This window comes from Alosa sapidissima, chromosome 23 (genome assembly GCF_018492685.1).
Source record: "Alosa sapidissima isolate fAloSap1 chromosome 23, fAloSap1.pri, whole genome shotgun sequence".
NCBI classification, from domain to species: Eukaryota; Metazoa; Chordata; class Actinopteri; order Clupeiformes; family Clupeidae; genus Alosa; species Alosa sapidissima.
This window is the reverse complement of record NC_055979.1, coordinates 10274698-10289706: the sequence shown is the minus strand read 5'-3', so window position 1 is coordinate 10289706 and position 15009 is coordinate 10274698. Positions and strand designations below refer to the sequence as shown.

At 40.3% G+C, this 15009-nt stretch overlaps 2 protein-coding genes across 2 annotated transcripts in view; both read left to right on the top strand.

The window, feature by feature from the left end:
- Nucleotides 1–7494, top strand: part of usp40 (ubiquitin specific peptidase 40) — a 21101-nt gene extending 13607 nt beyond the window's left edge. The window contains exons 24-32 of the mRNA XM_042080974.1: nucleotides 142–216; nucleotides 432–555; nucleotides 657–736; nucleotides 843–961; nucleotides 1720–1785; nucleotides 2159–2369; nucleotides 2949–3044; nucleotides 3141–3226; nucleotides 4882–7494. Of these exons, the coding sequence (XP_041936908.1) occupies nucleotides 142–216; nucleotides 432–555; nucleotides 657–736; nucleotides 843–961; nucleotides 1720–1785; nucleotides 2159–2369; nucleotides 2949–3044; nucleotides 3141–3226; nucleotides 4882–4999 (975 nt within the window). The 3' untranslated portion in view covers nucleotides 5000–7494. The remainder of the gene's footprint in view (nucleotides 1–141; nucleotides 217–431; nucleotides 556–656; nucleotides 737–842; nucleotides 962–1719; nucleotides 1786–2158; nucleotides 2370–2948; nucleotides 3045–3140; nucleotides 3227–4881) is intronic.
- A 1601-nt stretch (nucleotides 7495–9095) lies between these two features.
- Nucleotides 9096–10369, top strand: LOC121698969. The gene is made up of 2 exons (XM_042081521.1): nucleotides 9096–9213; nucleotides 9338–10369. The coding sequence occupies exon 2, from the start codon at nucleotides 9347–9349 to the stop codon at nucleotides 10130–10132; it is 786 nt and encodes a 261-aa protein (XP_041937455.1). The 5' UTR covers nucleotides 9096–9213; nucleotides 9338–9346; the 3' UTR covers nucleotides 10133–10369.
- The last annotated feature ends 4640 nt before the right edge of the window (nucleotides 10370–15009 follow it).

Below are 15009 nucleotides of genomic sequence, written 5' to 3'. Positions count from 1 at the left end.
TCTTATAGTGTCACAGAAAAAGAATATGTCAATAACTCAATTTTGACAAAAATGTCAGATAGAACCTTATAATTCTAAGGGGACGATTTGTCTTTATATTATGTCTGCCATAGTGCCTCACTTCTCTTGTTTTCCTCCCAGAATGCAACACTGTCTAAGGCACGAATCAGTCACGGGGACAAGCTGATACTCTCTGCAGGACTTCTCCCACCCAAGGTACTCAGGACGCAAGCCTTTCGGAGGCTTCTGCACACGGCAACCGTTAGATTCATCCTAGCTAAGATTCTGCTGTATTCATTGGCTGGATGAGTCATATCTGAAAGTTAAATTATCAAATTAAAAACTGCTGCCTGTGTATGTATGAATTAGAAACGATCGATCTTCACGGCCACTTTCTAATCTTTTTCTCTGTTCATTTGTCTCCATCTCAGGGCTACCTGAAAATATCAGTTTGGCGCTATGTGGACTTGAGAGAAAGTCCTGTTGCCATGGAGATGGAAGTCAACCACACCACTGAGAGGGCAGAGTCTCAGGCTCAGGATGTCATCTCTGCAGGTGAGGACAGATGCGTGTCCTTGGAAAGTGCTTTGAAGGTCAATGGTGATGGATAACATGAAAGGCGGGTCCTTTTTTATCAATCTGTTTTTTCCCCTCAGAGTGGCTAGGGGCAGAGCTAAGGATCGTGGGTAAAATAGAGATCACTGAAGAAGCCTCATTGGATGACTTAAAAACTCAGGTAGAGTTGGAGTCCATTCCTTTCCTCTTGAATGGATTCCTAATAAATAAAACTGGGGTAGTCAGTGTTATTTGTAAAATGCATGATTTGTGTGTGTGTTTTGAAGGTCATTACCCTGCCTGCTCTGCTGGACGTGTGTGTGCCCATGCCAGCATTTCTACGTGTGTGGCAGCTGGAGGACCGCAAGCTGGGCAAGATCCTCAGAGGAAACCAGCAGAGTCTAAAGTACACCTGCCAGCCTGCTTTCTCTTTCTGTATTTCTCTCCACTTTCTTTTCTCTCTCTCTCTCTCTCTCTCTCTCTCTCTCTCTCTCTCTCTCTCTCTCTCTCTCTCTCTCTCTCTCTCTCTCTCTCTCTCTCTCTCTCTCTCTCTCTCTCTCTCTCTCTTTCCTTGAGCTACATCCACATTATTCAGACACAGAGTTTTACAACTAAAACAATCTTTGTCCATACGAGCGTGTACGATCTATGTTCAGCACCCCAAAAGCACTTGTCACATGACCCATTCACGCAATTCACTCATGCAAATCACTTGGCGATTCACGCTTGACAGTAACTGGCTGGAATAAGAGCTTTCCTCCCACGTAAGTCAGCTGCTGTTGCATTATAAAATGCAGAATTGAAGCCGAAGCCGTTTTCTTATTGTTTTCCTCCAGGAAGGGGAGGCGTGGTAGTTGTCACATGATATGAGCATTACAAGTCTGGGAAGAATACATCGAAATGAGAAGGAAAAGAAAACATGGGTTCCTACGTCAGCATTTTCAGACCTCAAATCTGGGTTTTCAGACTAAAATAGGGCCAACATTGTTTCCAAAGCAATCTGCTTCAGGGGTGCCAAAATACCGGAGAAATGTAGACGACAGGCAGGCAACTAAAGTGTTTCATTAAAACGAAAACATTGAATCATTTAAATGCCCTCTCTCTCGCTCTGTCTCTCTCTTTCTCTCTCTCTCTCTGTGCTAATGTATTTTTTTTTTCTTTAAGGAAACTGAAGGTTGCAAATGGAGCAGAGATTTGTGTGCAGACACTACTAAAAGAGGAGGCTCTTGGGTAGGTCACCTGGACTCCATCATGACCTCTCTTACCTGATAACACGACAGACACAACAAATCCCCTTCTAGTAAATTACACTGCTGACCTCCAGATTTTCCAGATCACTGTGCTCTGTGCACTATGCCACGTTAGCCATGGTGATCTTGATCACTGTGCAATTAGCCGTGGACAGCTAAATAAGTGAATATCATTGTTAGTAAACTGCATTCATCATTGCTGTTTAGCTGTGTGCATACCTCCTAAGTTTGACAAGTGTTTTAAGACTGTACAAACTGTTGTTTTGTACAGTATGTTTGACCCTGGAGTTCAGTGTGTGTAGTTCTGGACTGAGCTGGTCTCTCCCCCACCCGTCTCTCCTCTCCCTCCACAGGCAGAGGGAGCTCTTGCTGCGGGTGCAGATGGGCATACCGGGCGAGCGGCAGTACTTCCCGTGGGAGGAGTTTGTGTGGGAGGCGGGGAACGACTCCAGCCCGAGGGCTCTGCGCGTGGCCCTGTCCTCTCGTTACGGCCTCTCGCCCGACAGCCTGCTACTGGCCAAATGCCTCCCGGAGAAGCACTCCTGGATGCCCGTGTCCACCTGGGTAAGCCTCGGAGGGGGGAGTAGTGGGAGTGGGATGTGAGTAGCTCAGATGCTTTGGAGTACAGTTGTTTGCAAACGTGTGTTTGCTTAACTTCTCCAGTAGTATTCAAAACAGGGAACTATTACAGGATACTGGTACAGGATACTAACTGCAACACGGTCATGGAGCCAACAACCCAAGGAGAACAATTACTGATTAAATATATACTTAGCACTGTGATAAAATCTATACATAAGTACTACTCAATATCTGATAAGCATAGAAGACTGTCAGGTTTTAAAATTCTCAGTCACTGGTTCAGAATTCAGACGTGGGCAGGGTTGTTTAAGATTTGAAAATAAGATCATTACATAGTGACTTGGAACATTTCTGATGACTTCAGGGAAAAAATATTTTTAGAGCCATGGAGACTCTAAGAGAGCAGCTGATGTTTGTTGTGTAAAATAATTGTTTTAATGGCGGTTTTAATATGGCTAAGATGACCCTCGTGTCTTTAGAGATGTGCATTTGATGTCTGTGAGTGAAGTGCTATGGATGCAAGTTAGGCTGTTTAGACATGACGCACTGTGATCCTTTCAGAGCCAACAGGTGTCTAAGCGCAAGAAGAAGAAAAAGAATGACAACCTCCAGGGGGCGCCCTACAACTTGAAAGACGGCGACATCATTGGAATCAAGGTAAGAAAAAAACATCTGGCTTGACCCACACAACACCTAATTAATTATATATTAGATGCCTGAACCTCTGTTTTGGTATTTGATTCCATGTGTCAGAACCTGCTGATTGACAGTAATCGGGACTTCAGCACTATTCAGGATGAGCTAGGACAGCAAGAGGAAGCAGAAAGACTAAAGAAAGGGTGGGTGTCCACTGTCCATAATATGTCATATATATATATATCTTGAATTTTGAAATTACATAAATGCTATATGGTCCAAATATCCAGTTTACAGTACCCTCCGGAATTATTGGCACCTCTGCTAAAGTTGACTAAAAACCTGTATCATACATAATCTGTTGGTGATTTATTGTAATCTCACAATGAAAAAAAAAGAAAAATCCAACCTTGAAGGGAAGCAAATTTATTCTGAGAAAAAGGAAAATCTCTTTGATCTGGATGTTTTGGTTCATTGGCCTGATGAATGATACAATCATGACCAACTTTTATTGTCTTGGCAGAGATTGACAGATTTCCTTTGAAAATGTTCAGGTTTTTCTTGATTCTTTTCATGATACCATGCACCGTAATTAGGTTCCTAAGGCCTTTGGGAATAAAAACAGCCCCACAATAGCACAACCCCTCCACCATAATTCTCATTAGGTATGGGGTTCTTTTAGTATAGTCGTTCTTCTATGTACGCCAAACACACCTAAAGTGTTTCTAGCTAAAGAGCGCAATTTTCATTTCATCTGACAATAGACCACACTTCCAGACAAAGTCACTGTACCAATCAGCAACTCCTGCCATTTACACTGGTAATTAAATGACTGGACAGACCTTTACCTGGCATGCCCTCTAAAAATTCTATTAGCAGTGAGTGAAGATTTTTTGGGGGGACTTGGTGACCCCAAGATGATACCTTTTCTGTAACTTTCAAACAGTGGTTCTTATGGACTTTTTTGCCTATCTTACCATCCTCCATAATGTGCGTGGGGGCAAGATAACCTTGGGTCTTTGTCCAAGCATGTTTGTCACATTTCCAGTTGATTACAACCTGTTAATCATTGTTTTAACTGTAAATATAGGCATTTTCAACAAAGTACCTAGTTTTTATAGACATCCCCTGACTTACAAATGTCAACACGCTTTGTTTTTATTTAGATTTAGTGTATCTCTTGTCTTTCCAATGTTGAAAAATGACTAGAGGATTTAGCCTCTGTGTCACTTTATTTTCATACCTTAGTGAAAAAGAAAGTCATGAACTACTTCTGAAAGTTCACAGACACTCTGATTAACTGAAATTAGTTGAAATTAGATAGGAAAATGCTTTCGGTTTTGTATATAAGATTTTTCTAGGGGTGCCAGTATTTGTGAGCAACGTGTTTTTGTTAAAAATATTTATTTCTTTGAGATTTTCCTTTTTCTCAGAATAAATTTGCTTTTCTTCAAGGGCGGATTTTTCCTCATTGTTTTCATTGTGAGATTACAATAAATCACCAACGGATTATTTTTTATACCTGTTTTTAGTCAACTTTACCAAAGGTGCCAATAATTCCAGAGGGTACTGTAAATGTAAACAAAAAGTATGAAGACAAGAGGACAAGCTTTTTTATAACTCTAAAAAGAGTTCATTGTTTATGGCTTTCCTAATTCAACTCAATTCAATGTGTGTGTAATTGGCATGACTGTGCTTTATATATTAGTGCCAAAGTGTTCTACAAAAACCTTTGCAGCAAAGGTAACCAATGAAAATAATAGAAAAATTATGGTTATAAATTATGGTTAAATATGTTTAAAAACAGTAAGAGTAAATGAAAAAAGAAAAGTTTTCCTAAGTCTCTCATATCTATTAGGGGCCAGAGCGACAGTGCAGAGGCCAATCAGGACTCAGGACCAGGTAGAAAGGTGGGACAAGGGAAGAACCGAAAACCAGAGGTGGCTTTGTCAATCAACGTTGGGGTCTTCAGATAGCCCTAGCCCTACACGCACACACGCGCACACACACGCGCGCGCGCGCACACACACACATATATATATGTGCACAAACAAACCTTGCAGATGCACTTCAGCGCTGCGTAGTTCCTGGATCCTCTTGAAGGTGTGTTTGTATGCCAAATAGTGTCTGAGCATGTGTTCTCCAGCACACAGCCACTGTGTCAGTTTGCCTGTGTCGTTGGAGGAGAAGGACCTGTGTACCGCGAGCCATCAGTGTTGGAAGACACCAAAAGTACAGACATTGCCTGGACCCTTCATCTTTCCCTCCCTCCCCTTCTGCCACCTATGCAATATTCTTGTGGATCCATCTTGGAGTCTGGAATCTGTTAATCAGCATTTCAATAAGACGTTCATTTTTGCAATGTGGCAATCAACTCGTACTTGGTGCAATAACATCTTCAAAGGAAAGGAACCATGAAAATATGAAAATTACGAGCAGATGACTTTGGCTGGAATACTAGATGTGACGGTGTGCAACAATCGGTTTTGAAACAGGAACTGCTGAACCTTTTGCTAATGGTTGGTGCTTTTAATGTATGAGGCTAATTGATTTGCCTCTCCGATCTTGTGGAAACGGTTTAGATATAATTTGCACAAAAACATTTTTTTCTTTTGTGTGTAGCTATGCAATGCATTGTGACTTCCCCATGCATTTAAGGGGAGAATATACCCCACCTGAAGAAGCTACACTCATAACACCAAGGCAAAATGATGCGTAAAATTGAGATGGCAGCCATTTTATAAGCTGCATTCTCATTTCCTGCGGTTTAACTCCTGCAACTCATCCAACAAGGCACACATTATACTCCATTAGAGTGATGTCACAGTTTGTGATCTTTTTTGTTTGCCAGTGTATTTAGAACGGTTTGAAGAAACAGCGTAATGCTACTATACAGCATGTTGCAGGCCAAAGAGTGTAAATGAGTGGTCCTGTTCCTGAAGAGGATTAGTTGGCATGACCCTGTGCCTCTTACCCACACCACGCACACTTGATGATACTTTTAGGGAACATGTTGAAAATGTGAGCCTAAACTTATGTAAACATGCACACGCTATCTCTTGGTCAGAAAAACACAAACTTTTTGGAACCATGTGGCAACATGTTGAAAAGTTGGGCCTAAGCCTTCAAACATGCTCTCTCGTAGTAACAAAAATGCTACATTTTGGGAACCGTGTCGAAACGTTGGTCCTAAACTAGCCCACAAACCCAGGACAATATAAACAATTCCTAAGGTGCAAAGGCCCAGTGGTTTCTGAGCACAGGAAAAAAAAGGAGTTTTATTCAGGTGAGGGATGTGCCAGTGTCTTATCCACTCCTGTGTGGAGCAGATCGAGACTAACTAATGTCCGCACTTCAGCTCTGCTGTGAGCTGTGAGCTTGTCCACATCTGTGTGTGGGGTGCCTGTAAAAGGCTAATATAAGAGGAGTCATGCAGTGCCTGGCTCAGACAGATTCATGCGAGGCCTTACCTGGTTGCTTTCACTGAACCCTCCCAGTTCATTTTCTACCCACCCGTCATTGTTTTGGCAAAAAGAAAACATCCACTATTGTTGTTCAGAAAAATGGTACTGTTGCCAAAGTGAGCTTTGGTGCAATCAGTGCAGTCTGTTGATATTGCGTGATACTGCGTGGGTGTAAGGAATACATTTGACTGGGTAAGACAAACTTGTGATGCCTTAGTGAGCTTGGTCTCACTGATCAACCCTCCTACCTCACCCCTTATAACTCCCATCCACCCCCTACCCAACCTACCACACACACACACACACACATGTAATACCTGCCTCAGTGGAGAACATGCCATGAAGCCAGAGAAAATTGCTTTTCCCTTCCTCTACGTTGGAGTCTGTTTTCCCTTTTTGATTACCCTTTAAGGAAGCCATTTTGAGGTTTGTTCATATTGTTTGTTAAATAAAACATAATCATGTTGATCTGATTTCAACAGATGTCATTTGATATTTATAATGTAATCAACATGTGAGATTATTTGATTCAGGCTGCATGTGTGCATTCTCCCTTTTGTCACGCAGGGAGCTAAAATAATGTGACTTCATGAGGGGGGTAGTTACAGTCTCAAAGAGGATTTAAGGGTCCCTTTTTATTGAAAAGAAATTTCCAAAAATACAACAGAAATGTCTTTCACAGGCCTTTGACTAACTTTGTAATAACTGAAGATACACAAAATATTTCTCCTGTTATTTAAAGTATTTTACACATGGATGTTTTCTTTTGACCGCTGTATCTTCTCTCCCCTTTGGGCTCTGTATTATATGGGCTATATACTGTATTTTTGTAGTACCTTTATGTTGTAAATCATCAACATCAGGTTATTTTCATGGGTTCACACATGGGTTTACAGGATAATGCTTGAATTGTTTTCTTTTCGTATTTTATGATCCTCCTATGCTCTGTTGATAAAAAAAAACTACACAATAAAATGGTTCACTGCCTTGAATCATTTTGAATTGAAGGTGTGTGTTTTAAGATTTTTTATGATGCATTTCTTGTCACAACTCAAACTGGGACAATATTACTTTTAATCAATCCATATTTAATTACAAAACAAAAGTTACCTCAATTTACTCTTGTGCTGTCATCACATATGTAGCTAATATTAATTATAGTATACTATGATAAAATCTTTCAAATAATTACAGATCTGATCATGTATCTTTAGGTCTTCTTACCTAAAGTATGAACTTTGTCATGAAGTTTAGGGTCTAAATGGACAAAAAAGCCAATATTTGACACCTGTAGTTTCCTCTACACAGTTTCAGTTGTTGAGGTTAGAGTAACAGTTAGTGTTAGTTGAGGTGTTGAGTGCAACTTTGACAGTGATTGTTGAATATTTAATTGACAGAGGGAATAAACATACTTTGTACCAGTATACTCAAAAGTATAGAGTCTAGAAGTAAATCTAGAAGTGTTATTAGCATAGTAAACTGAACAACTGTATGGTGGTGTTAGATACTGAATGAATAACAATGCTAACAATTTTCAAGAAAATATTCAGCTATTTCAGTAGCCTATTATGGGGAAATAGCAGTTGAAGTTGCAGTCACAATTCAAATCCACTACACTATTAGCAAGGTGGAAAAGTCTGGCTTCAGGAAGCAGAAAAGTTCAGAAAAGTACCATATAGGCTATTGGTTCTACCTGAGCACTTAACACACTAATTCGCTGATCTACCTGGCTTAGTAGTTTTGCTCATTAGAATCAGCTGATTAAGTGAATGGTTGGAACAAATAGCAGGACTTACTTTCTGAAGCCAGAGTTTTACACCTCTGGCTCTGTTACTGGAAAATGGAATAAAGTGATTCAGACCGACCAGTGATTCAATCTCAGAATCAGAGAACAAATTGGTTTCATTTGCGCTCTACTGTCAACGGCCATTTGAATTTTCCTTGTGTGAAAGGGAAGGTAGCAGTTCAGTATAGCACTAGGACCCAGGGGAAGAGCAGTGGGATGGGGGGTTTAAATAAGGAGAAGGGGAAGGGGGGGTATTTCTTGTAAATCCCATCAGGAGCAGAGCACTATTAATAGAAAATGAAAATGAAAGAAAGATTTCTCATAGTTGTACAGTGTCAAGAACTCTGAGCAGACAAGCCCATGTCAAACCCAGTATGCTGCTGAAGTTAAAATGGATTACTTATTTTCTCCACTTCTTCATAATTTTCTAACTAAATCTAGAGTGGAAAATAACATTAACATATAGTAAAAGTAGTAGAAAAAAGCAAGCCTCAGCAAATAATAACAGTAAATAAAGTAAAATGAATAAATACTAGGTAAGATGAAAATAGATTGAGATGGAAAAATAAGACAAAGGCCAAACATCAACAATGAAAGATAAAGAATGAAGAGAAAGAGTAATAGACCACTGAGGTGTCCCGATATACCAGTGGTTCTCAAACTTTTTCGTCATTCCCCACTTTGGAGGTGGGGGTTTGGCTTGGGTTGGGTTGATTGGCTACATTTGGTTCTGACAGTGCGACCAGTAAAACACTCTCTTGTGATGTGGGGGGGCTAATATTAGAACATGTCAACAACTATATAGTCAGGCTATGCAGTTAAGTGAAAGTGAAATGAGGCACTTGGGGGGGTAAGGGATAGTATTTCATGAGGAGCGCAAAGTAGGATTCACTCATCACAGACCATCATAACAACCAGAAGCAGACTTGTAGGCCTACAGGTAAAGCAATGACAATCTCAATACTAAAATCGAAAGTTAGTCAGTGACTATAGTTCACTTCCAGACTTCAAGGTGTTTTAGCAGTGAACATTCCACCTGTAACGTTAATCATATCCTCTGACAGGCTTGAACGATGGATAGAGAAGTAGTCCGAGAGGGACTTGCTGCAGTCCTTGGAGTCCCAATCACTCATCAATGCAGATGCAGGTGTTCTAACTGTGTTCTAACTGTGGAGAATTTTCTGTCTGCGGCTTGGTTTGATGATGATGAGTTGCTGAAATCCATCTCAGACCTGCTGAATTTATTCAAGATATTTATCACTGATTCTCCAGCAACTCCAAAGTGTTTACATACCCATTTAACAGACCTGTATATCGACGAAAAGGAATTCTTTGACCCTAAATATGATTATGACTTCACTAACACAACTGATTCATCAGCATGTAAGCGGGGTGACGAGCCATACAAGCGTCCCTGTGGGTGGAACCGGATCGCCCTGAAGGTTAAAGGTAAATACGAAGATGACGTCTGGCTGGGCCCAGATGGCTGGAGAAGCAGTTCGGCACCAGGAGAGTGGCCCGTTTGTTTTCACGGTACCACCATCGACGGTGCCAAGGGCATCATCCAGTCAGGGTACAAGGCAGGACCTCGTGAAGCATATGGGAGAGGAATCTACTCAACCCCTGACATCGATGTAGCTGTAAGAGATGGATATGCCAAGACCTTCACATCAAAGAAGACTGGAAAGACCTACAAGATTGTGTTGCAGAACAGGATCAATCCCGAACACAGGAAAATCTGTGTTAAGGAGAACTACTGGTTGGTTCCTATCCCGGGGGGAACATCTGCTGAGAGAGAGAGGGAGAATGTGAGAACTGCTATTCGTCCCTATGGTCTCTTGCTCAAAGAAATTGAGTAAGAAATTGTGCTCCCCCTTACCTCACTAAAATATTTTCTGGAGTTAGATCAATGTATCTATGCTTTAGTTATTGATTTCAACTCCTGTACCTCTGCTGTAATTCTATGGGGTATTGTGTAATATTTTCCATTGGTAAAATTTGAGTTTTATGTGACAGTGATATTGTTTTAAACTGTGACTTGCATGTAAGATACTTGATCAAAACATGTGCATTAAATTGGACACATGATGGATTAACTGCGGACAGGGAGGTGTGCTTGCTTGCTTGTGTGTGTATGTGTGTGTGTGTGTGCAGGTGTGCAGGCTGTTTCAAAGGACTAAAGATGGGATTATTGTAAGATTTTTTTTTTTTTTTACTTTTTTTGGTGAAGCACTGCTTCACCTGTAGTCTTATAGCCTCCTCTGAAAGTAGTATAGCAGTTGACCTTTAAACAGTTCTTGTGGAAAATGTTATTACATTGTGACAAAGAAACTAATCAGTAACGCTGCCCAACTGTTCTGTGACGATGGCCATGACCAGGCGCGTCGTTAGACCTGGGCTTTCGGGGCTATAGCCCCGGATTCTCTGGGGATAGCCCCGGATCTATGGGCCGTCAACAACAACAACAAAAACTCTAATCGTGAATGAAATAAATAGCCCCGTAGAAGAGACTTTTGTGTTTTGTGTCCATTGTGTGCATTAACAGCAGCGCAAGAAAATCTGACGTGATCTGGGCAGGTTTAGAATCATTTGTTGCAAAATGTTACAATTTCAAGTACCTTCTCCTCTACGCTATTACGCATTGCTGTTTCGTGCTTCTACTAACTAGCCTTAGCGAAATAAGTGTACAGAAGGACAAATGGATATTAGAAGTTTCTTTAGAAAAAAAAGGGCAGAGCAGGGACAAGAAGTGGAAACTCACAGTGCGTCATCATTGACATTGACATTTCGTCATCATTGACATTGACATTTCGATCAGCTCAGGTTCGTGAAACGCAGCCCTCAAAGACAACGTTGATCAATGCTGGTCTGATGTTACTAGCTAGCAGGCTACCACTGCACCTCACTAACTTGAAGGACACTTTGTTTGAATAACTAGAAAGAGACACTAACTTACGTTTGGTTCTGTAGAATGGAATCACATTCTTCACCACCAACAAAAAATTGTTTTCCATGACAGTAGGCCTGTCGCCAGTCTTTTTTACCACAGGTTAGCAGTGCAGACTTATTCATTCACTGACGTTGGTATAATTCCAAGAAACGGTCGAATGTGACCTTCAGCAGCGAGTTGAGCGGAGCAAGCGGCAAAAGTTGAGCAGAGTTGAATGAATGAGGAGCGAGCGGTTTTCACAGACGGACTTTGGCTATAATACCTAACATCAAGCTATTTCCCTTCACCAATCCAGTAATTGTGTCCAATATTATACTTCCAGTGATCATTTGAAATACATCGCGGTAATAAACAGACTGCAGTTTCAATATATCGTGATTTACTATTGAATCATGGTCACATGTGCAGTAAATATGGTAAACCTGACCTCGTTTGAGGGGGCTTCCAAGCAATGCATGCTGGGCTTGATTTTGACAGAATGGAACTTTTTCTTTGCGCAAAAGTTCGTGATACACAACCCAAATGCATTGCTTTCAAGGCACCCATACAGTAGCCCATTAATTGAAGGTGATGACGTCCAAATGTTTATCCCGAGACGAACGCTCACACCTGTGCACTTGACAGAGGTGCATGACGATGTTTATTCTACAGGCTATTTTAATGTCATATTTTGGTTGTTGTATGTGGTGCACTTTGGCAGAAGAGACGTTCTCCTCACTAAACATCAAAATATTCGGAATGCCGTGACGTGAGTCATTATGATTGGCCTTCCTTTTCATTCTCAAAGTAGGTTAAAATGTCATGTTCATCAGCCCGATTTTCAAAATCTCTCGGGGGAGAAACCCCCGAATCCCCGGACAAAAAGGACTCTAACTTCTGGGCTGTAGCCCCGAATGTTTTCAATAGCTAGCGACGCCCCTGGCCATGACAAACTGCTCTCTTTCACTGACCAGACCAATCCACCCTAAAATGGCAAGATCACCAACTATCTTGCTGAAACCTGCAATGGGCAGAGGCGATTCTAGAGTCTGTTGGGGCTCTAAGCAAAAATTCCAAGGGGGCCCTACCGACCAGTGTTCATCACCATTATGTTAGGCTATAAATAATCTGACACCAACGAAAAATTTATGAAATAAAACTTTTTTTTTTTTCCAAATGTTCCAACCATGAAAAACTTTGTTATTTTGAAAATATAGGCTAAATGTAAAGAATAAAATAAATAAATAAATAAATAAATAAATGGCCTAAATAAATAGAATAAAATGCAGTAAATTACTTTAAAAACACAATATAAAGTATAGAAGTGAAATAGTTTTATTGGAGTCCTATACCCATATAAAGAGGAATGGAAAGAAAATTTTGCGTTCATCTTACCCGGTTTCACAAATGCAAAACCTGTGTATCTGATATGCAACAACGGTGTCGCTGTTTGAAAAGAATGTCATACCACCAGGGGTGAAAGTAGTTTTTATTTCTTGGTGGTACTATGATATAGAGTTATAATGCGCGCCCAGAGCGCGCGCCGAAAATTTCACTTAGCCTAATTATTTATTATTTATTTATTTGTTTATTTACTGTATTATAGTCTACTTATCAAGCATTCACTAGGACTTCTTATCACTCTAGTATCACTCTTTAACCCACCTGCATCTGTTTTTGATTATGAATGAATTGCAAACACTTAATTTCAACATTTATTTATTTATTTAACCTAGTTACTCTGCTCGCTCCCACTTCCAATCAATTTTTTTTATATAGGCTACTGTATATCATGAAACACGTTTCTTTGAGTCATGCCTTTTTATTTGGGAGACTGCAACATACTTCTGTCCGCTAAAACACTTTCATTATTGTTGCGCAAGATCTGGTTAAGCCGTACACGCACTGTCTGTCTCCTGTCTCTCCAGCGAAACACTGCACACATAAAACCAGAATAGGCTATTGAAACATCAACATATTTTTCTTTAGCCTGTATGTTTTTTTTATTTGGGAGACTTTCCAAGAAACGTCCGTCTGCTAAAACACTTTGGATACCAGTGCACGTTGGCGCAATTACTGTAGGCTACTGTACGCGCGCTATAGCTTGCTCGTTGTCTGTCCAGCTGCACGGGAGGTTTAGACACAATTCAGATACAGTTCAGAACGATGTATATGAAATATATTTTGGGGGAAACGTGTTGCTTCTGGTAATTTGACGTTAGCAGTTGTGTTGTCATGCTGAAAGTGCTATATTTTTCAGAGACAGTATAGTTTTCTTTCCGGTACGGCGTACCCTCTCCAAATATTTTAGTGGTACTCCGTACCGGCCAGTACCGGCTTACTTTCACCCCTGCATACCACACTACGAAACGCAGCGGCACCTTCAAGGTGGCCTATCTGCTCCAACCAGAAGCACAAAAGCGCAATATTGAAGCACTGGCTGAAGGCTATGCACAGCTAGCAGGATCCAGTGCATTCTGGTCCTTTCCTCTTTCCTCATATTTGTTTAAACACCAACTCGCAGTCTGAATGGTGAATAGGCCATTTGTAAATCAATATCGTAAAATAAAAGATTTTAAAAAATAGGACTGCCAGAATAATTTGGCTGGGCCAAATAATATCAGTGGCGGCAGCTTTCGGGGCCTGTTATATTAGGGCCACGTGAAGAGAAAATATTTTTGAAAATTCCAAGAGAAAAGTCTAATTTTCGAGATAAAAGTAAACATTTTTTGAGAAACAAAGTCAGAAATATTTTCTGAGATTAAAGTCAGAAAATCTGAGAAAAAAAGTCAAAGTTTTCGAGATAAAAGTCAAATTATTTTAGAAACAAAGTCAGAAATAATTTCTGAGATTAAAGTCAGAAATTCTGACTTTAATCTCAGAAATAATTTCTGACTTTGTTTCTCGAAATTTTGACTTTTATCTCAAAAATGTTTACTTTTATCTCATCAATTTTTACCTTTTTTCTCAGAAATTCTGACTTAAATCTCAGAAATTATTTCTGACTTTTTTTCACGCTTCCATATGTTACCGACCCATGTCGTAGATAATAGTTTAAACTTGAGGTGTTTTCAGTGGTCAGTGACCGAAGTATAATTCATGTTCACGATTCATATTCAACAATGGGAAAACACATTTTCGGGGTGTTTCGTTATATCATTGTTCAAATACGTGAAATGAAATTGAGAGCACGGACTCGTCACGGTCACCTTCAGTGATATTTTAATTTCATGTCGACTGAGCCGACAGGGAGTTTTTTTTTATAAGTAATAAGACTTCAGAACTGCGTTAGTGTTTATTAGACTATCTTCATGACTACAGGAGGAAGGCAAACAGAAGCATAGCCTAAGTGTCTGTGTCAGTTTGAGGACAAGAAACGGTGCATCAAAGGGTCAGAATATTGGCAGCCAAAGAGAAACGTTGATAACAGAACAAGTGACGGTGTAAAATTAAAAATCTTTGGCGGCACGCGATTAATGTGATTAAAAAAATTAACGCTTAGGCCTATGCTTGTGACAACATGTGCGCAAATCTGGGTAAGGACGACTGTCAAGCGGAAGAGTTCTGGGCCGAGGTTCTGAACTACAGGGACAGCAATAGTCTAGTTGCATTTTCTTGAACCCAGAAATGTTGAGTAGCCTACCCTAAAGTTTTATTGCAGAAATGTCATCTATAGGCCTAGTGGATGGAATTCAACTTGGTTGCTAAAAGTTGCACTTTGGGCAAGTTTCATAATTAGCATAATAAAATAATTAATGTGAGACACTACAAGTAAATAGGGTAAAAAAAAATAGATATCACCTGATA

What these genes read in the sequence shown, in the direction of transcription:
- LOC121698969 (XM_042081521.1), top strand. Translation starts at nt 9,347, where the DNA reads ATGGATAGAGAAGTAGTCCGAGAGGGACTTGCTGCAGTCCTTGGAGTC.